At 47.4% G+C, this 23199-nt stretch overlaps 1 protein-coding gene across 1 annotated transcript in view; it reads right to left on the minus strand.

The window, feature by feature from the left end:
- Positions 1-307: 307 nt before the first annotated feature.
- LOC136316074 (uncharacterized) overlaps positions 308-23199 on the minus strand; it is a 39615-nt gene continuing 16723 nt past the window's right edge. Inside the window, exons 3-4 of the mRNA XM_066247812.1 lie at positions 1293-1551; positions 308-571 (exon numbers count right to left, since the gene is read on the minus strand). Of these exons, the coding sequence (XP_066103909.1) occupies positions 550-571; positions 1293-1551 (281 nt within the window). The 3' untranslated portion in view covers positions 308-549. The remainder of the gene's footprint in view (positions 572-1292; positions 1552-23199) is intronic.

The following is a 23199-nucleotide window of genomic DNA, read 5'->3' on the forward strand; positions in this document are numbered from 1 at the left end:
GGGCAGAAGTCCCCCGTCCTGTCCTGGCAGCCCCGAGCACGGCACCTGTGTGAGCCAGGCAAGGGCGCCGCAGACCTGCCGGGTTTCCCTGAGCCCCCTGCTCCCCGCTTCTTTAAGAAAACAGGAACCAGCAGCGGCGATGGGTCAGTGCTCTGAGCATGCTGCTGTCCACTGACTGGTCAGCAGAAGAAAAGGAGGAAAGAAAAGTGGATTCGACGTCTGGTATTCTCACGTGTAGAGGTACCAACAGGCCACCTTCACGGGGCAGGTCCCCCACACAGCCAGGATCCCCCCCCCAGGAAGATGGGTCACCTGTTTCCCTGGCATCTGGGTGCACCCAACACCTGCTGACGGGGCACCCTGACCACAGGCAGAAATGTCTAGGACCACAAGACAGCAGGACGAGAATGCTCCTGACTCACCCTTGACCTGCACATCTAGAACCAGCCCTGCATGCCGGGCAATGGCCTTTTCCCTTCAAACTGCAGTCATTATGAGGGGGGTTCCTGTACCAAAGTCCAAGTATGACATTCCTCCACGCTTCTCCAACTACAGGAGCCAGACTCCAATTCTGTGTCTGGGGGATGAAAAAAAGAAATTCAAAAAATACGACCAAAAAAACCAAAAACAGTTTACGACAAATTTTGAGAGGATAATATATTTTAATAACCCCACAAACATGGGAATAACGATCAAGGTTGGGAAGAAGGGCCTCAGGAAAACTGTCCAGTTGAATTCAGACAGGGCGGAGGGGTGGACGCACTGTGAGGGCAGACTCTCTTCTTGACCCTCAGGGGCTCCAGGCTGTCATTAGACACAGGAAGGGTTCTCAATAACCTGCTCCTGACGTCCATGGAGATGCGGGATCGTTGGCAGGTGCACACCTCGACCATCCTGTTGGCCTCAGGGATTCAAGTGGGAAAAACACATACAGTTCTTAACTCACAGGCAGTGATGAGAAGAAACCCGCCCTGCCTGCTGCACTCTACAATATGTAGCGATAGAAAAGAAGGACCAGTCAGTCCTCTCCCTTGCACACACCACATGCGTTTCTGCATCGCCCTCACCTGCAGCTAGTAGCTTCCGGCCCCTGGCTCCCCTCCCGCAGCATGGGTGGTCCCCCTTGGAATACAGCACCTCCCACTTCAGCATTTAAAATACTGACTTCACTTGTATCTTGCGTTGGCCTCAACAAGTTTGTCATGCAGGCATGACATGCTTCTTTTTAATGGATGAGTGTGCATCGGTTGGAATGCAGCAAAAACATTTAAAAAAATATGGTTAGCACTCACCTTGTCACCATCCGCCAGCCCTGGCCATGGCCTGGAGAGGCTGGAGTCCCCCCATCAGGCAGCTCAGAGGCCCTTCCTGGGGTTTTACTCCCACTGCTGTGGGTGCAGTCAGGCTGGAGGGCTGGGCTGCAGGTGGAGTCCTTGGGTTCTGGGCCGGGAAGCTGAGTGCTGGTCCTGGGGCCGGATCGGACTGTAGAGCGGTGGTCCTGGTGCTGGATGCTGGAGCACAGGCTGGGAGGCGGGACTGGATGCTGAAGTCCTAGACGGTGTGTTGGGCCTGATGCTGGAGTGACAGCCGGGAGACAGGGCGGGTTGCTGAAGTGCCAGCCCTGGACGTTAGGTCGGGTCATAGAGTGCCAGCCCGGTTTGTTGGACCAGATGCTGAAGTGCCAGCCTGGCAGGCGAGGCCGAAGTTTGGGTCGCAGGTTAGGGACACTGAACCAGATGCTGGAACGCTGGCCAGGATGGCAGGGCCATTGCAGAAGCGCTGGCTAGGAATGCTGGGTCGGGTGGTAGAGTGACAGCCCAGAAGGCGGGGCTGGATGGTGGAGTGCTGGCTAAGGACATTGGACCTGATGCTGAGTGACAGCCAGAAGGAGGGACTGGAGGCGCCGCTTAGGGACCTTGGGGCGGATGCTTGAATGACAGCCCAGGAGGCAGGGCCAGATAGTAGAGTGCTGGCTAGGGACATTGGACCTGATGCTGAGTGACAGCAAGGAGGCGGGGCCAGAGGCTGGAGCACCCGTTAGGGGTTAGGGACGTTGGGCCAGATGCTTGAATGACAGCCCAGGAGGCGGGGCCAGATAGTGGAGTGCTGGCTAGGGACGTTGGACCTGATGCTGAGTGACAGCCAGGAGGCAGGGCCAGAGGCTGAAGAGCTGATTAGGAACATTGGACCTGAAACTGAGTGACAGCCGGGAGGCAGGCTGGTTGCTGAAGCACCAGCCCTGGATGTTGGGTCGGGTGGTGGAGTGCGGCCTGGAACATTGGACTGAATGCTGGAGTGACAGCCCAGCAGGCAGGGCAGGAAGCTGGGTCGCAGGTTAGGGACATTGGGCCAATGTTGGAGTGTCGGCCTGGCAAGCAGGGCTGAAGCCTGGGTCGCAGGTTAGGGACGTTGGGCCAGACCCTGGATCACTGGACCACGACTGGGAGTCTGACACTCCTCTCCTGGGGCTCTGGCAGAGTCCTCTTCCCCCATAACTGAGCTGAAGGAAGGATGATGTGAAGACAGCCGGTAGGTCCTTGTGGGGACAGGGTGGTCCTTCCTCTTCTGCTTCCTGGACTCTAGGAGGAGACAGGGCCCCAGGATGTGACTGTACCACTGAAGCCTCGCTCAGTGCCGTCCGATGTCGTCATGATTGAGCTGAGGCGGTTCATCTCTGCTACCACTTCGAGGTCCATGTCCCCCCAGGGCACATCACAGGACAGCTCAGGTTTGGCCATTATTTACCCACAGATCTTTGAAGATTTCCTCAAAGGCTGATCTTTCGCTGGGGTTTAGAGCCATTAAGTTCTTTAATAAGGCTTGACATTCCTCCGACAGAATACCTGGTATCATGGATTTCCCAGTCATAACTTTCCTCTGTATTTTAAGTCTTGACCTGTGAGTGGCAGCTGTCCAGTCACCACCTGGTAGAGTATAATATCAAGGATCCAGGCGTCCAGTTTCTAGCCCTCATCCCTTCGGCCCAGCGGCATCTCGGGCGCCATGTAGCACACAGTCCCACAGTAAGCTGTCAGTTCTTCCCTTGTCACCTCCCTCCCTAACCCGAAGTCTGTTACCTTCACCTTGAAATCTTCATCCACCAGGACATCCTCTGGTTTTGGTCCTGTGAACGATGCCGTGCGGGTGACAGTACCGGAGCGCTGAAACAGCTGCCGAAAGATGCACCGCGCTGCCGCCTCGCTCCTCTGGCCTGTGATGTCTCAGTAGTCGTGCATCCCCGCTGCTCACATACTCCGTAATGATGAACGATTCTGAGTCCGCGCCACCACTAACTTGATCACATTCGGATGGTAAAACCTTGAGGAAGTCAGCCTTCCTGAATGCATGAGGGCAATCCCTTGTACTTAACAATTTTCACTTCGACAAATGTGCCTGTAGGGGACGTTGGGCCAGCTTTACCGAGACAAAGCTCCCTGTGCCCAGGGTAATATCCCACGCCGCACCTCTTCCACTAGGGGTGACTATCACTAAAGAGTCATCAGACATGGTGACTTGTTCTAAACAATGAAAATAACTAAACGAAAACACAAAGGGGTAAGTCCTAAAACTATCCCTATGTTGAATCCAAGTTGTCTGAGCCAAGTCAGTGTCCAAAGAGAATAGTCTGATGGCTTCCAGCCCCTGGCTCCCCTCCCGCAGCATGGGTGGCCCCTTGGAACACAGCACCTTCCACTCCAGCATTTAAAATACTGACCTCACCCGCATCTTGCCTTGGCCTCAACAAGTTTGTCATGCAGGCATGACTTGCTTTCTATTCACTGATGACTGTGCATCTGTTGGGATGCAGCAAAACATTTTTAAAGCCCTCTTAGCACTCTCCTCGTCACCCTCCACCAGGCCTGGCAATGGCCTGGAGAGGCTGGAGTCCCCCCATCAGGCAGCTCAGAGGCCCTTCCTGGGGTTTTACTCCCACTGCTGTGGGTGGGGTCAGGCTGGAGGGCTGGGCTGCAGGTGGAGTCCTTGGGTTCTGGGCCTGGAGGCTGAGTGCTGGTCCTGGGGCCGGATTGGATCATAGAGCAGTGGTCCCAGGGCTGGATTCTGGAGCACTGGCCCGGGAGGTGGGACTGAATGCCGAAGTAGGCCTTGTGGGGACAGGGTGGTCCTTCCTCTTCCGCTTTCTGGACTCTGGGAGGAGACAGGGCCCCAGGATGTGACTGTACCACTGAAGGCTCGCCCAGTGTCTTCTGGATGTTGACATGATTGAAGCCTTGGCAGTTCATCTCTGCTACAATTTTGGGGTCCAGGTTCCCCCAGGTCACATTGCCGTATGGCTCTAGTTGTTCCTTTTGGCCATTATTTACCCACGATCTTTGAGGATTTCGTCAAGGGTTGATCTCTCGTGGGGGTTGAGAGCCATTAAGTTCTTTAGTAAGGCTTGACACTCCAGTGACAAAAAACCTGGTATTGTGAATTTCCCAGTCATAATGTTCTTTTTTACTTTTGTTAAATCCTGGTCCCTAAATGGCAATCATCCTTTCACCATGTGAAATAGGATTACACCGAGGTCCCAGATGTCCACCTTCCATCCCTTGTAAGTCCACCTCTGCAGCATCTTGGGCGCCATATATACTACACATCCCACACAGTAGGTTCGCAGTTTGTCCTTTTTTAACTTCTTCCCTAAACGAAAGAATGTTACACTGATGTTTTTGTCTGCATCGACCAGACCATTTTCCAGCTTTAGGTCCCTGTGGACGATACACAGCCTATGGCAGTACTGTAGTGCTGAAAGGAGCTACTGAAAATGTGTGGTGCTTCTGTCTCGGTGCTTGGGGCGGTTCCTACATAAATAATCAAATAGGTCACATCATTCACATCCTAAATAATGATGTATAGTTTAAAGTCTGTGACAATCAGCTCTGCCAACTTTATTACATTTGGATGGTTTAATGCTTTAAGGAAGTCATCCTCCCAAAAGGCATTAGGGAAGACCCTTATGCTTACAATTTTTACAGCAACTTATAAGCCCGCTGGGATGTGCCGGGCCAGCTTAACTGGGCCAAAGCCCCCCTTACCCAGGGTGCGAACAAACAGATAATTTCCCACATTGCCCTTCTTCTATCAAGTGGTTAATCCAGAGTCACCAGACATGGTGACGTGACGATGTTAAAAATTGGATCTAACCAAATCTAAGGCGCCTAAACCAAATAAAAATCCAAAAAGAATAGTCCAAGTCTCAATGTGAATCCAAATCACCTTCCCTTCTGAGGAAGTACCAGGACCTCCGACATTCTACCCACTTCTGCACATGGTGCAGTAAGTTGCCTGCCTCCAGCCTCCCCTCAGTTCTTTCCGCCGAGGCTCCCTGTCCCTAATTACAACTGCGTCAGGGACCTCTTTTCTGTTCCAAGTGTGTGTTTGCCTGTGGAGATGTCCTGGACACATCCACTCTACCTACTCGTCGTTGGCCAGAGCTTGAATTGCGGGATGCCAATTCTTTCTGACCACTCCGAGGACTGAGGGTGGCTATGGGGGCAAAGGAATCCAACCTGACCCTAAAACACCCCTGGGCTGCCTTATCCAGAATCTCTCAAACATTGATCCCTCTCTAAAAAAGAAACTTATTTTCTTCTGCAATGTAGCCTGGCTACAATACCCACTAGATAACCAGACAAAGTGGCCTCCTGAAGGGACTTTCAATTTTAATACCCTGATTGATTTACGGAACTATTGCCAAGAAACTGGAAAATGGTCGGAGATCCTTTATATTGAGGGCTTCTGGCATTGGCGCTCTTGTCCTAATCTCTGTGCCGGCTACACTACAGTGCAGGTCACTTTGTCCAGAGAAACCTCAGCTAAAGCCTCTGCTTCAGGTCTTTCTTGCTTTGCCGACTTCCCTGAGGAACTCTCTTCCCCACATGCACCAATCCTTCAGTCCTATCAGATTCCTTCTCTCCCTTTGCTGGATCCAGTTGTTCATCTGGTTGCAAAGAATAGTCTCTCTCTCATCTCCCCTATCAGTGCTCACACAGATCCCGCTCCAGGACACTGGAGGGAGTCAACGTCCTATGCCCTTTCCGCACGGTGGCTGGAACGGAAGGAGTTGTAAGGGTTCATGTCCCCTTCTCTGTCTCTGATCTGCCTGAAATCAAATCGCATTTAGGCTCCTACTTTACTAATCCCACCGCCTATACCAGGGAATTCCAATATTTCACTCAGGCATATGATCTCACTTGGAATGATCTCTATGTTATTATGTCTTCTACCCTTACCTCCAGTGAACGGGACCAGATCTGGATGGCAGCAAGTGCTCATGCAGATAAGGTCCACATCTCAAACCCTCAAATGCCAACAGGGCCAGAGGCAGTCCCTGACATGGACCCCAACTGGGATTACCACATGGGAGAAACAGGTAGGAGACGATGACACCAAACAATTTACTGTCTTATAGCTGGCACGCAAGACGCAGCTCAAAGGTAGTTATCTATGATAAATTAAGGGAAATTACTCAGGGACCTGAGGAAAATCCGGCTCTCTTCTTAAATCGCCTCACTGATGCTATGGTCCTCCATACTCATACAGACCCTACTTCCAGTGCCAGGCCCACTGTATAAGCTGCACACTTCATTTCCCAATCAGCCTTGGACATTCAGAGGAAACTTAAAAAGGCAGAAGAGGGCCCCCAAACCCCTATCCGAGACCTGATGAACATGGCATTTAAGGTTTTTAACGGTTGGGAGGAACAGGCCGAGGCTGCTGGTCAGGCCCGCATGCAGCAGAAGGTCTCACTGCAAACCCAGGCTCATGTGGCAGCCGTGATGCCGGCAGAGCACCAGGGGCAAGGCACGGGAGGTGCCCCACCAAGTCCAGACCACAAAGAGAAATCCCACCAGGAGCTTGCTTTAAATGTGGAAAGGAGGGTCACTGGTCCCAGCAGTGTCCCTGCCCCAGACTCCCGAGTAACCCCTGCCGTAACTGCAAGCAGCCTGGTCACTGGAGGAGCGATTGCCTCTTTTGGACAACAGGCTTTTTCTCGTGCCTCTATGAGGAGGACAAGCCACCCCAATGGGAGGCCTGGCCAGCCAGGAAGGCCCACCGCTTGAACTCCTAGTCCTTAGGGACGACGGACAGGGCTCAAACTCAGAGATCCCATCTCCCTCACTGAACCCAGGGTAGTGCTACAAATAGCGGGTAAGTCCATCTCATTTCTTGTGGACACGGAGGCTTCCTTCTCTGGTTTGCCATCACACTCTGGACCTCTAGTTCCCTCATAGGCTGAGGTTATGGGAGTGGATGGGACCCCTTCTTTTTCTCTTCGCACACAACCCCTGACATGCAGTTTGGACGGAACCCCCTTTTCACACTCCTTCTTAATTATGCCATCATGCCCTGTACCCCTTCTGGGTCCGGACATTCTACAAAGTCTCAGAGCCACTATCCAGCTGACAACACCTTCCTCACTACCAAGGGCTCCCCCATACTCAATACTACCCTCATTTCTAACCATGTCTCTCGCCTCAAGCTTGCCCCCATGCAGGACCGCTGGCAGTCAGAACCACTGAGCCCTACCCGTCTCCTGCTCACCAAAAGGTCGGGCCCTGCAGACCCTCCTATTGCTCCTGTTTCTCCCACCGGGAACCTGCCTCCAGAGTGAGCTAAAGCAGGAAGCAAAGCTCTTCAATGAGACTGACCAAAGGGGTCCTCCACCATCTGCAAGAGAAACTGCAGAAGGACCTCTCCTTCTACAACCCACTTAACTCCTAATGACAGCCACCCATGCTCACCTGGGCTGCCCCTGTCCTAGACCCTCTTCTAATTATCAGCATGTCACTCATATTTGCTCCTTTTTAGATTCTTACAGGACCCCATCCACGAAGTTTCTCGAGTTATGGTCTAATAGATGTTCCTTCAACTGTACACGCGACTCCCCCACCTTCCAACCTCCCTTCCCCACGACACCCTTAATCAGGAGGAAGTAGCCAGATGAATAGCGGCGCCCCTATCTCACATAAAAGGTCGGAATTTGAGGTCAGTTGGCAATGGGAGAAGTTCACGTGAGGAACCAGGCTCGGGAATTTGGCTAGAAGTGCCCACACCCATGCCCAATAAAAGAAACTTCCCAGGAGCCCTATGAAAAACACACGACCACTCTACCAACCCTATAATTTGCCCCCACGTGGGAGATTACACGCGACTCTCTGGCCCCAGTCCCCCGGACCAGAGAACCTTGTCCACGAAGCGCTCTACTAAATAAAGCTTTTGCTGTTCCACACTTGGTGGCTACGCCCTTCTTCTTTTTCGGCGGGGAAAATACCTTACAACACACATCCCTGTTCTGTCCTCACTCAGCTTCTGGGGCAGATACGCTAGGAGAGAACAGGGCTGAAGCCTGGGTCTGCAGGTCTGGCGCACCTGCAGAGGCTGAGGGACGGCCAGCTGATTGGAACCTCTCTGTGAACATTGAAGATGACTGCTCCCTCCAGCACTTGCCAAAGGATGCTGTAAATTCGGATCTGCAGTGAGGCTACAAGGTACACACTTTGAATATCTATTTCCAAATTACACAAAGGTCTTCTCAGGTGAACTTGAGTAGGCCGTGTAGGTAAACTTCCGTGTTACCTAAAGAACCATGTCTGTGCGGAAAAGCAATGATGACACTGGTTCATGTCCATTTGTGCAAACACTCAGAAACCTCTCATGAAAAGATACTTACTCCTGCCCTCCACTTGGTTTAGATACATATCCCATCAGAGGCGTTTCTGAAGTGCCTGATGCTCCTTACTCGCCTGTTCACACCTTTAGAGTCAATTAGAGCTTAGTAACTATGTTGGGCAGGGGGTGGATACTGGACAAAGTATGGGATCATTTTGTAAAATGTCTGATTGTGTAACCACTACACTGTACATACTTACAATGTGCTTCATTTACACTTTTCTGTAAACATTATTTTTACTTCTCACAATCATTCTATCAGGTCACTATTAATATTTGTACTTTATAAAAGGAGAAATAGAAGCTCAGAGGACAAGTGAATTATTGAAGGTAGCAATGAATGTGAATACAAAAGAGCAGCGGCCCAGAAGGAGGGACTGGATGCTGATGTGCTGGCCATGTGTTGGGCAGGATGCTGGAGCACTGGCCAGGGAGGCGGGGCCTGTTGCTGAAGCATAGGCTGGGGACATTGGTCAGGTGGTGGAGTGACAGCCCAGGAGGCGGGACCTTGGGCTAGATGGCTGAGTGACAGCCTGGAAGGCGGGGCCAAAAGCTAGAGTGTCAGTTAAGGACGTTGGGACTGATGCTGGAATGAGCCCCAGGGGGCTTGCCGGTTGCTGAAGTGCCAGCCCTCGACCTTGGGTCGGATGGTGGAGTTCTGGCCTGGGACTTTGTACCAGATGCTGGAGTGACAGCCCATGGGCAGGGCCAGAGGATGGATCGCAGTTTAGGGACGTTGGGCCAAGCCCTGGATCCCTGGCCCACGACTGGGAGTCTGACAGTCCTCTCCTCAGGCGCTGGCAGAGTCCTCTTCCCCCATAACTGAGCGTTGGGAAGGATGATGTAAAGACAGCTAGTAGGTCCTTGTGGGGAGAGGGCAGTCTTTCCTCTTCCGCTTCCTGGACTCTAGGAGGAGACAGGGCCCCAGGATGTGACTGTACCACTGAAGGCTCGCTCAGTGTCTTCTGGATGTTGTCATGATTGAGCTGAGGTGGTTCATCTCTGCTACCACTTCGAGGTCCATGTCCCCCCAGAGCACATCGCAGGACGGCTCAGGTTGTTCCTTTTGGCCATTATTTACCCACGGATCTTTGAGGATTTCATCAAAGCCTGATCATTCATGGGGGCTGAGAGCCTTTAAGGTCATTAGTAGGGCTTGACACTGTGTCAGGGTAGTGTCTCTCAAACCTGGTATTGTGAATTTCCGAGACATAATGTTTTCTTTGACTTTCATTAAATCCTGGCCTCTAAATGGCAACAGTCCTGTCACCATGTGAAATAGAATTATATGGATGCCCCAGATGTCTGCCTTACAGCCCTCATAAGTGCATCTCTGCAGGATCTCAGGCGCCATATACTACATGGTCCCACAGTAGACTTTTAGTTTATCCTTTTCAACTTCCTCCCTAAACCAGACTCTCTTATTCTTTTTTTTTTTTTTTTTTTTTTTATAATTTTATTTTTTTAATGGGGTGACATCAATAAATCAGGATACATATATTCAAAGATAACAAGTCCAGGTTATCTTGTCGTTCAATTATGTTGCATACCCACCACCCAAAGTCAGATTGTCCTCTGTCACCTTCTATCTTGTTTTCTTTGTGCCCCTCCCCACCCCCTATCCCTCTCCCATTCCCCCCTCCCCCCCTTAACCACCACACTCTTGTCAATGTCTCTTAGTTTCAGTATTATGTCCCACCTACGTATGGAATAATACAGTTCCTGTTTTTTTCTGATTTACTTATTTCGCTTCGTATCATGTTATCAAGATCCCACCATTTTGCTGTAAATGTTCCGATGTCATCATTTCTTATGGCTGAGTAGTATTCCATAGTGTATATGTGCCACATCTTCTTTATCCAGTCATCTATTGATGGGCTTTTTGGTTGTTTCCATGTCCTGGCCACTGTGAACAATGCTGCAATAAACATGGGGCTGCATGTGTCTTTACGTATCAATGTTTCTGAGTTTTGGGGATATATACCCAGTAGAGGGATTGCTGGGTCATAAGGTAGTTCTATTTGCAGTTTTTTGAGGAACCACCATACTTTCTTCCATAATGGTTGTACTACTTTACATTCCCACCAACAGTGTATGAGGGTTCCTTTTTCTCCATAGCCTCTCCAACATTTGCTATTACCTGACTTGCTAATAACAGCTAATCGAACAGGTGTGAGGTGGTATCTCATTGCCGTTTTGATTTGCATTTCTCTAATAGCTAAAGAAGATGAGCATCTTTTCATATATCTGTTGGCCATTTGTATTTCTTCCTGAAAGAAGTGTCTATTCATATCCTCTTCCCATTTTTTTATTGGATTGTTTGTTTGTTTGTTGTTGAGTTTTATGAGTTCTTTATATATTTTGGATATTAGGCCCTTATCTGAGCTGTTGTTTGAAAATATCATTTCCCATTTAGTTGGCTTTCTGTTTATTTTGTTATCAGTTTCTCTTGCTGAGCAAAAACTTCTTAGTCTGATGTAGTCCCATTCATTAATTTTTGCCTTCACTTCTCTTGCCATTGGAGTCAAATTCATAAAATGCTCTTTAAAACCCAGGTCCATGAGTTGAGTACCTATGTCTTCTTCTATGTACTTAATTGTTTCAGGTCTTATGTTTAGATCTTTGATCCATTTTGAGTTAATTTTTGTACAGGGAGAGAGACTGTAGTCCAGTTTCATTCTTTTGCATGTGGCTTTCCAGTTTTCCCAGCACCATTTATTGAAGAGGCTTTCTTTTCTCCATTGTGTGTTGTTGGCCCCTTTATCAAAAATTATTTGACTATATATATGTGGTTTTATTTCTGGACTTTCTATTCTGTTCCATTGGTCTGAGTGTCTATTTTTCTGCCAGTACCATGCTGTTTTGATTGTCGTGGCCCTATAATAGAGTTTGAAGTCAGGTATTGTTATGCCCCCAGCTTCATTCTTTTTCTTTAGGATTGCTTTGGCTATTCGGGGTTTTTTATAGTTCCATATAAATCTGATGATTTTTTGCTCTATTTCTTTAAAAAACGTCATTGGAAGTTTGATGGGAATTGCATTAAATTTGTATATTGCTTTGGGTAATATAGCCATCTTGATTATATTTATTCTTCCTAGCCAAGAACAAGGAATATTTTTCCATCTCATTATATCTTTTTCGATTTCCCTTAACAATGGTTTATAGTTTTCATTATATAAGTCCTTTACATTCTTTGTTATGTTTATTCCTAAGTATTTTATTTTTTTTGTTGCAATCGTGAAGGGGATTATTCTTTTGAGTTCCTTCTCAGTTGTTTCATTGTTGGCATATAGAAAGGCTATTGACTTCTGTATGTTAATTTTGTATCCTGCGACCTTACTGTATTGGCTTATTGTTTCTAGTAGTCTTTTTGTGGATTCTTTGGGGTTTTCGATGTATAGGATCATATCATCTGCAAAAAGTGATACCTTTACTTCTTCTTTTCCGATATGGATGCCTTTTATTTCTTTGTCTTGTCTGATTGCTCTGGCTAGAACCTCTAGTACCACATTAAATAAGAGTGGAGACAGTGGACAACCCTGTCTTGTTCCTGATTTAAGAGGGAAAGCCTTCAGTTTAGTGCCATTTAATATGATGTTAGCTGATGGTTTATCATATATGGCCTTTATCATGTTGAGATATTTTCCTTCTATACCCATTTTGTTGAGAGTCTTAAACATAAAATTGTGTTGTATTTTATCGAAAGCCTTTTCTGCGTCTATTGATAAGATCATGTGGTTTTTGTTCTTTGTTTTGTTGATATGGTGTATTACATTAACCGTTTTACGTATGTTGAACCATCCTTGAGATTCTGGGATGAATCCCACTTGATCATGATGTATTATCTTTTTAATATGTTGTTGTATTCGATTTGCTAGTATTTTGTTTAGTATTTTAGCATCTGTATTCATTAGAGATATTGGTCTGTAGTTTTCTTTTTTTGTGCCATCCTTGCCTGGTTTTGGGATGAGGGTTATGTTGGCCTCATAAAATGTGTTTGGAAGTATTGCTTCTTCTTCAATTTTTTGGAAGACTTTGAGTAGAATAGGAACCAAGTCTTCTTTGAATGTTTGATAAAATTCGCTGGTATAGCCGTCAGGGCCTGGACTTTTATTTTTGGGGAGGTTTTTAATGGTTTTTTCTATTTCTTCTCTACTGATAGGTCTGTTTAGGCTTTCTGCTTCTTCTTGACTCAGTCTAGGAAGGTTGTATTTTTCTAGGAATTTATCCATTTCTTCTAGGTTGTTGAATTTAGTGGCATAAAGTTTTTCATAGTATTCTACAATAATTCTTTGTATATCTACAGTGTCCGTGGTGATTTCTCCTCTTTCATTTTGGATTTTGTTTATATGAGTTCTTTCTCTTTTTTCCTTGGTAAGTCTTGCCAAGGGTTTGTCAATTTTGTTGATCTTTTCAAAGAACCAGCTCCTTGTTCTATTAATTTTTTCTATAGTTTTTCTGTTCTCTAATTCATTTATTTCTGCTCTGATTTTTATTATCTCCTTTCTTCGGCTGGTTTTGGGTTGTCTTTGTTCTTCTTTTTCTAGTTCCTTAAGGTGGGAAGTTAAGTGGTTCACTTGGGCTCTCTCTTGTTTGTTCATATATGCCTGAAGCGATATGAACTTCCCTCTTATCACTGCTTTTGCTGCATCCCATAGATTCTGATATGTCGTATTGTCATTTTCATTAGTCTGTATATATCTTTTGATCTCTGCACTTATTTCTTCTTTGACCCATTCATTTTTTAAAAGTATGTTGTTTAGTTTCCACATTTTTGTGGGATTTTTTTCCTCTTTTTTGCAGTTGAATTCTAGTTTCAAGGCTTTATGATCAGAAAATATGCTTGGTACAACTTCAATTTTTCTGAATTTGCTGATGTTGTTTTTGTGGCCCAACATATGGTCAATTCTTGAGAATGATCCATGTACACTGGAGAAAAATGTATACTCAGTCACTTTGGGATGAAATGTCCTGTAGATGTCTATCATATCCAGGTGCTCTAGTGTTTTGTTTAAGGCCACTATGTCTTTGTTGATTCTCTGTTTGAATGACCGATCTAGAGCCGTCAGCGGTGTATTGAGGTCTCCAAGTATGATTGTATTTTTGTCAGTTTTTGTTTTAAGATCAATAAGTAGCTGTCTTATATATTTTGGTGCTCCTTGGTTTGGTGCATATATATTAAGAATTGTTATGTCTTCTTGATTCAGTGTCCCCTTAGCCATTATGAAATGGCCATTTTTGTCTCTGAGTACTTTTCCTGTCTTGTAGTCAGCATTATCTGATATGAGTATTGCTACACCTGCTTTTTTTTTGGATGTTATTTGCTTGGAGTATTGTTTTCCAGCCTTTCACTTTGAATTTGTTTTTATCCTTGTTACTTAGATGAGTTTCCTGTAGGCAGCATACAGTTGGATTTTCTTTTTTAATCCATTCTGCTACTCTGTGCCTTTTTATTGGTGAGTTTAATCCGTTTACATTTAGTGTAATTATTGATACTTGTGAGTTCCCTATTGCCATTTTATATCTTGCTTTCTGTTAGTTTTGTGTCTTGTTTGATCCTTCTCTTTCGTTTTTCTATCTTTTGTTTTTATTTGGTTGTATTCCATACATCTTTCCTCTGTTGCTATCTTTTTTATCTCATGTGCTTCTGTGGTGGTTTTTTCAATGGTGGTTACCTTTGAGTAATGAAAAGGGTCCCTACCCTGTTCATTGTAGCGAACTATTTTGTGAGTACTTTTGCACTCCATCGTCCTTTGCTACTGTTAATCTCCATCTTCTCCCCCTCTTTCTTTTTGTTGTTGTCACAGTTTAAATTTGGTTTTATTGTGTTCTTCGTGGAGCTTTTACTTGTGGCTCTGTTTTTTTTTTTTGTTCTTTGTATCTGATTGGAGAACCCCCTTTAGTAATTCCTGGAGTGGGGGTTTTCTGATGATAAATTCCCTCATCTTTTCTGTATCTGTGAATGTTTTTATTTCTCCTTCGTATTTGAAGGATAGCTTTGATGGGTATAGTATTCGTGGCTGAAAGTTCCTCTCTTTCAGGACTTTAAATATTGGGGTCCACTCTCTTCTAGCTTGTAGAGTTTCTGCTGAGAAATCTGATGATAATCTAATGGGCCTTCCTTTATATGTTGTATTCTTCTTTTCCCTGGCTGCCTTGAGAATTTTTTCTTTGCTGTTGGTTTGTGTCAATTTCATTATGATATGCCTTGGAGTAGGTTTGTTGGGGTTAAGAAAACTTGGAGTTCTGTTTGCTTCTTGAACTTGAGGCTTTAGTTCTTTCCACAGGCTTGGGAAGTTCTCATCTATTATTTGTTTGAGTATGTTCTCCATTCCATTTTCTCTCTCTTCTCCCTCTGATATACCTATTATTCTTATGTTATTCTTTTTGATGGAGTCAGATAATTCTTGTAGGGCTATCTCATTTTTTTTAATTTTTGAGTCTCTTTCTTCTTCTCTCTGTTGTGCCTCAAGTTGCTTGTCTTCTATTTCACTAATCCTCTCTTCTATCTGACCTGTTCTATTAGCTAAGCTTGTTACTTCGTTTTTCAGCTCGTGAATTGAGTTTTTCATCTCTGTTTGATTTGTTTTTATAGTTTCAATTACCTTGGACATATATTCTTTGTGTTCATTGAGTTGTTTTCTGAGCTCCCTATATTGCCTTTCTGTGTTTTCTTGTATATCTCGGAGGATTTTTAGTATTTCTATCTTGAATTCTCTGTCATTTAGCTCCAAGGTTTCCAATATATTAAATTTTTTCTCCATAGATTTTTCCTCATCTAGCTGTGTTACCTCTCTTTCTTTTGTATCCATGATATTCGATTTTCTCTTCCTTAATGGCATCTGAGGGTGGTTTTGTTGATAGTATTAATGAGATTTAATAAAGAATAAAAAGTTAAAAAAATAAAAAAATAAAAAATCGAAAAGAGTTGTTTTTTTTTTTAAAAAAATTAATAATGAAATAAAGAAAAATAAAATAAAATAAAAATTTTTTTAAAAAAGGAAATTATTCCCCCCCCTCCTTTTTTCCTCTCCTCTCCTCTCCCCTCTTTCTTGAGAAAATCTTGTGGTGGACTGTGAGTTATAACAAACAATGCCTGTGATGGAGGGCCTGAATTGGGGAAAAGTAATAAAGGGGCAAAAAAGAAAAAAGAAAAAAAAAAAAGGGAAAAAAAAAAAAAAGAAAAAAGAAAAAAAAAGAGCGTATGGACCCACAAAAAGCAAATAAGGAAAAAATTTGGGTCAAGAATAAAATGATTTGCTTTTAGGTGTTGGTTGTCTAAGAGTTATGATGAGAGGAATAAGAGGAAAACGGAAAAATGGGGGGACAAATTAAAAACTTACTATTGTATTTAGTGGAACAAGAACTAGATAATATGGAGAGCCAGGGATGGGAGCACTGCTAGTGAGTTAAAAAGGTGAAGTAAAAAACCCCCCAAAATGCCACAAACATAGGTTTGAGTCCCAGATAAGATAATTTGTTTGTTATTGAGGTTTGAATGAGAGGAGATGTAAAGGAGAAAGGAAGAAACTAATATAGAGGGAGAAAAGAAAGAGAGAGAGAGAAACAAAAGAGGGAACCACTAAAAGAAGAAAAAAGAAAGGAGAGAGAGAGAGAGTTAAGGGTTTTGGAGTGCAACCCTCATAGAGAGAAAGGAAGAGAAGAGAAAAGATAATGGGAGATGTAACACTTATGGGTAGTGTAGTTCAAGGAGAGGAGAGAATAAGACCAGTAGAGAGTTAATCAGCCAAATTGGAGGAGGAAAAAAAAGTATCAAGAATGAAGATAAGAGAAACAAACGAACAAATATAATAAAATGGGATAGGTTATAAAGTCTGCAGATTATTCTTGATTTTGAGAGGTTATCTTCTTGCTTTTTCTTTTCTCTCCCTCTTCCTGGTCGGTGACTCTGTACCCCGGGTTCTGCCCCTTTGGCACGCTCAGGTAGAGGCTTGCAGTTGATAAGTCTCTATGGCAATGTCATGTATTGTGCTTTAGTCTCGTGGGAGTCGAGGCTCATTAGCATTTATAGGCTCCGACAGTGAGAGAGTCCGTGTTCCTGGAGCCTTTCTCCTAGTCTTTCCTTCCTCAATTAGTAGCCTGATAATCCAGCTATGGGGTTGCTGCTGCCTCTGCCTGGATAGTAAGAGGCTCAAAGAGCTGGCAACTCCCCACTCTATTTCCACTCAGCACAGGGCTCTGGGTAAGGCTCAGTCAGTCAGAGCTGCTAGTATAATCAGGCGGGCTTTCCGCCCAGTCAAAGACCACTGGCTCTGCCACTCTGTCCGGTAACACAAGCGGGCGCCCACTTCTGGGGGGCGCTTGGAGGAAACTCTCACTCACTGTCTGCGACCAGGATATCCAGCCAGCAGTCTCACGCTCTGAGTGAAACCCCCAACCGCAGGGAAAAGTTGCAGCGTTGGAATTGAGTCTCGCTCAGTCCCCGTGCGCGGCTTTTGCAAGGCGCTGGGGCGGCTCGAGATTCCGCTTTGGCCCACACAAAGGCCCCTGACTCTGCCCCTCTCTGCGATAACACGGGCGCGCACTGCCGAGGCACTCGGAGGAATCACTCACTCCTTATCTGCACGCGCAAACCAGGATATGAGGCCGGCCGCGGTTCCCTCTGAGTGAAACCCTCACCAGCACGGAAAATCTCCACCGTTGTTATTAGTTCTCACTCCCTCCCGTGCGTGGCTTTCCCAGGGCGCTGGGGCTGCCCAGAGACTCTGTCCTCGGCCCACAGAAAGGCCTCTGACCCTGCCTCTCCGTGGGGCAACACGGGCACCCACTCTCGGGGCCTAGGAAGAAATTCTCGCCCACTAACTGCGCACCGACCAGGAGACCGGGTAAAATGGCCACTCCGCTTGTCTTTCTTTGTTTGGGTTTGGCGCGAGTGTTAGCTTGTATTGCCCGGGTTGCCACAGGATCAGATTTTCCTCGGCTTGGATCTGTATGCCACAGCCTGGTTCGGCCGTTTGTGCCGCGGCGGCCTGGATCTATTCACCCCCTTTGCCTGCCTCAGTTTCTATATTCACAGTTACCAGAGAAAGCCGCCCTGTTTAGGTTAGTGAGGAAGGCGGAGCATTTCTTACTCCCTGTTTCCTTCGGGGTTTGGTTATATATTTAGCCAATTTTTCACTCAATCATACCTTTGGGTGTATTGCGAAGCATCTGGAAGCTCCAAGTATAGGTTTTTCTGTTTCTGGTTGAAGATCTTGTTGAGTTTTGGGGGAGATTTATCGGTATCGCTTCCTACCCCGCCATTACTCTGACGTCATCTCCGACTCTCTTATTCTGATGTTTTTGTCTGCATTGATCACAATGTTCCCCAGCTTCAGGTACCTGTGGACAATACCCAGCCTGTGGCCGTACTGTAGTGCCGAAAGGAACTGCCTGATAATGCGTCGTGCTTCTGCCTCGGTGCCCTGGCAGTTCCTAGGTAAATAGTCAGAGGTCACCACCACTGACATACTCCATGATGATGCATACATAATATGGAGTCCCTGACCATCACCTCCACCAGCTTTATTATATTGGGATGCTTTCACGCTTTAAGAAACTGAACCTCATGGAAGGCGTTAGGGCAGTCCCTTAAACTTACAATTTTTACAGCAACGTATATGCCCGATAGGATGTGCCGGGCCAGCTTAAATGTGCCAAAGCCCCCTGTGCCCAGGGTGCGAACCAATAGATAATTTCCCAAATCACCCCTTACCCACCAAGTGGTTACTCTAAAGTCACCAAACATGGTGACTTGATGATGTTAAAAATCCAAGACACCTAAACCAAACCGGAATACAGAGAGAATAGCCCGAGTCACAATTTGAACCCAAATCACCTTCCCTCAGCCTGCCAACTCAGACTGGCCCCTCAGTCTGCGCACTCAGCCTGCCCACTGGCCTAGTCACTAAGACTACTGCCTCAGGGTGCCCCCTCCACATGGTGACTCAGCCTGCCCACTCAAGCCTGGCCAATAAGCTTGCCCATTCAGCTGGGCCCCACATCTTGGTCACTGCTCTTGGCCTCTCAGCCCAGCCCCCCCCCCAGCATGTCCACTCAGCATGGTCCCACAGCCTACCCTTTCAGTCTGGACTCTCAGCCTGCCCACTCCACATAGCCACTGAGTCTGCCCTCTTAGCCTGTCCCTTCCGCATGCCCTGTCAGCTTGGACCCTCAGCCTGGCCACTTGGGCTACTTAGCCTGGCCACGCAGCCTGCACTCAGCTTGACCCTTCATGTTGGCCACTGCACATCGCCCCTCAGCCTGGCCCTACAAACTACCCATTCAGCCTGGCTTCTCAGCATCCCCACTCCACGTGGCCCCTGATCCTGGCCCCTTAGCATGGAACTTCAGCCTGGACTCAGCCAGCCTACTCCTCATGGCCACTCAGACTGCCCACTCAGCCCGCCAATTCAGCCTGGCCCTTCTGCCTATCCAATCAGCCTGGCCCAACAGCCTGCCCACTCCATATGGACCCGCCAGTGCCCACTCCACATATCCCCTGAGCATTGCACCTCAGTCTGGCACCTCTTTCAGGCCACTGGACTGGCCACATAGCCTGGCACCTCAAACTCTTTCCTCACCTTGTGCCCAGGGTGCGACAAACAGAAAATTTCCCACACTGCCCCTCTTCTACCAAGCGGTTACTCCAGACTCACCAGACATGGTGACTTGACGATATTAAAAATCCAATCTAACTCACTCTTAGGTGCCTAAACCAAATCACAATCCCAAAAGAATATACCCCGAGTCACAATCTGAACCCAAATCGTTCTTTCTTCCGAGGAAGAACTAGGACCTCTGACTTTCCACCCACTTTGGCACATGGTACATTAAGTGGCCTGCCTCCAGCCTCCCCTCAGTTCTTTCTGCCGAGGCTCCCTGTCCCTGATTGCAGCTGTGTCAGGGACCTATATTCTGTTCTGAGTGTGTGTTTTTCTCTTGGACATGTCCTGGACATGTCTTGGAGGTCAGAGCTTGAGTTGCTGGATGCTAATTCTCATCTCTGACCACTCCGAGATCTAAGAGTGGCCATGAAGCTAAGGAATCCAAACCTGACCCTGAAATACCCCTGGGCTGCCTAACCCAGAATCCCTCAAACATTGATGACTGCCTAAGAAAGAAGAAACTAATTTTCTTCTGCAATGTAGCCTGGCCACAATACCCACTGGAAAACCAGAGGCCTCTAGAAGGAACTTTTGATTTTAATACCCTGGCTTATTTATGGAACTATTTCCAAGAAACTGGAAAATGGTCGGAGGTCCCTTACATTCCATGGTTCTGGCATTGGCGCTCTTGTCCTAATCTCTGTGCCGGCTAAACTACAACGCAGGTCATTTTGGCCAGATAAACGTAAGCTAAAGCCTCTGTTCCAGGTCCTTCTTGCTTTGCTAACTGCCCTGAGGAACTCTCTTCCCCACATGCATGAATCCTTCAGTCCTCTCAGACTTCTGCCCTCCCTTTGCTAGATCCTGTTTTTCATCTGCCTGCAACTATAGCATCTCTTTCTTCTCCCCTGTCAGTGCTCTCACTAGATCCCACTCCAGGCCACTGGAGGGAGCCAAGCTCTTATTCCCTTTCCGCACGGTGGCCGGAAAGGGAGAAATTGTAAGGGTTCATGTCCCCTTCTTCCTCTCTGATCTGTCTGCAATTGAAAAGCATTTAGGCTTCTACTCCAGTAATCCCACTGCCTACACTCAAGAATTCCAATTCATTCAGCCTTATGACCTCACTTGGCATGATCTCTATGGCTTTATGTCTTCTACCCTTACGCCCGACTTACAAAACTGGATCCAGATGGTAGCACGGGTTCATGCAGATAAGGTCCACATCTCAAACCCTCAAATGCCAACGGGGCCAGAGGCAATCCCTGACATGGACCCCAACTGGGATTACCAAATGGGACAAACAGGTAGGAGACGATGACACCAAACGATTTACTGTCTTAGAGCTGGCATGCAAGACGCAGCTCAAAAGCTAGTTATCTATGACAAATTAAGGGAAATTACTCAGGGACATGAGGAAAATCCGGCTCTCTTCTTAAATCGCCTCACTGATGCTAAGGTCCTCCATACTCATACAGACCCTACTTCCAGTGCCAGGCCCACTGTATAAGCTGCACACTTCATTTCCCAATCAGCCTTGGACATTCAGAGGAAACTTAAAAAGGCAGAAGAGGGCCCCCAAACCCCTATCCGAGACCTGATGAACATGGCATTTAAGGTTTCTAACGGTTGGGAGGAACAGGCCGAGGCTGCTGGTCAGGCCCGCATGCAGCAGAAGGTCACACTGCAAACCCAGGCTCCTGTGGCAGCCCTGAGGCCGGCAGAGCACCAGGGGCAAGGCACGGGAGGTGCCCCACCAAGTCCAGACCACAAAGAGGAATCCCACCAGGACCTTGCTTTAAATGTGGAAAGGAGGGTCACTGGTCCCGGCAGAGTCCCTGCCCGAGACCACCCACTAAGCCCTGCCCTAACTGCAAGCAGCCCGGTTACTGGCAGAGCGATTGCCCCTTTTGGGCAACAGGCTTTTCTTTGGACCTCTTTTTGGAGGACAAGCCACCCCAATGGGAGGCCTGGCCAGCCAGGAAGGCCCACCGCTTGAACTTTTAGTCCTTAGGGGCGACGGACAGGGCTCCAACTCAGAGACCCCATCACCCTCACTGAACCCAGGGTGGTGCTACAAATAGAGGGTAAGTCCATCTCATTTCTTGTGGACACGGGGGCTTCCTTCTCTGGTTTGCCATCACACTCTGGACCTCTAGTTCCCTCACAGGCTGAGGTTATGGGAGTGGATGGGACCCCTTCTTTTACTCGTCGCAAACCATCCGACATGCAGTTTATACAGAACCATTTTTCTGCACTCCTTCTTAGTGTTACATTCTGGCGAGAAACACTACAGCAGACCCAAAATAAATTTTATAGGTTTTACTGCAGACCTGCACAGGGACTGCAGGCAACCCATGCAAGGGAGCACTGCAGCCCCCCAAACCTGCACAGGGGTGCAGGTAACCCACACAGGGGAACACTGCAGCCCCCCAAACCTGCACAGGGACTGCAGGCAACCCACGCCTCCGAAGAGACTGGAGCACTGCAGCCAACCAAACCTGCGCAGCCAACAAACTGCGCAGGGACTGCAGCCCCCCAAACCTGCACAGGGACTGCAGCTCCGAGCTTCTAAAATGGCTCCTTTTTATAGGGTGGCTGTCTAGGATGAGCAAGCATCATACAGAAGCTGATGTGGCTGTTAGTCATTGGCTAGGGAGGTCGTGCGCAGTTACAGGGGGGGTATTACTCAGTGGAGAATTTCAAACATAAACTTCTGATAAGGGTCTCTGACTCAATGCAGGATGTTGCTGAACTCTTTGTTCTCAGCGTCACAGGGACCTTGTACACTCTTGGCAGCCCCAGCATGTCAGTACTCCTTGAATCTAACAATTAGTTATGCCATCATACCCTTTATCCCTTCTGGGTTGGGACATTCTACAAAGTCTCAGAGCCACTATCCAGCTGACAACACCATCCTCACTACCAAGGGCTCCCCCATACTCAATACTACCCTCATTTCTAACCATGTCTCTCGCCTCAAGCTTGCCCCCATGCAGGACCGCTGGCAGTCAGAACCACTGGGCCCTACCCGTCTCCTGCTCACCAAAAGGTCGGGCCCTGCAGACCCTCCTGTTGCTCCTGTCCCTCCCACCGGGAACCTGCCTCCAGAGTGAGCTAAAGCAGGAAGCAAAGCTCTTCAATGAGACTGACCAAAGGGGTCCTCCACCATCTGCAAGAGAAACTGCAGAAGGACCTCTCCTTCTACAACCCGCTTAACTCCTAATGACAGCCACCCATGCTCACCTGGGCTGCCCCTGTCCTAGACCCTCTTCTAATTATCAGCATGTCACTCATATTTGCTCCTTTTCAGATTCTTACAGGAACCCATCCACGAAGTTTCTCGAGTTACGGTCTAATAGATGTTCCTTCAACTGTACACGCGACTCCCCTCAGAGCCACCACCTTCCGACCTCCCTTCCCCACGACGCCCTTAATCAGCAGGAAGTAGCCAGATGAATAGCGGCGCCCCTATCTCACATAAAAGGTCAGAATTTGAGGTCGGTTGGCAACGGGGGAAGGTCATGTGAGGAACCAGGCTCGGGAATTTGGCTAGAACTGCCCACACCCATGCCAGATAAAAGAAACTTCCCAGGAGCCCTATGAAAAAGAACACGACCACTCTACCAACCCTATAATTTACCCCCACGTGGGAGATTACACGCGACTCCCTGGCCCCAGTCCCCTGGACCAGAGAACCTTGTCCACGAAGCGCTCTACTAAATAAAGCTTTTGCTGTTCCACACTTGGTGGCTACGCCCTTCTTCTTCCTCGGTGGGGAAAATACCTTACAACACACATCCCTATTCTGTCCTCACTCAGCTTCTGGGGCAGATACGCTAGGAGAGAACAGGGCTGAAGCCTGGGTCTGCAGGTCTGGCGCACCTGCAGAGGCTGAGGGACGGCCAGCTGATTGGAGCCT

The sequence above is a fragment of the Saccopteryx bilineata genome, chromosome 12 (assembly GCF_036850765.1).
Source record: "Saccopteryx bilineata isolate mSacBil1 chromosome 12, mSacBil1_pri_phased_curated, whole genome shotgun sequence".
In the NCBI taxonomy this organism is placed as follows: Eukaryota; Metazoa; Chordata; class Mammalia; order Chiroptera; family Emballonuridae; genus Saccopteryx; species Saccopteryx bilineata.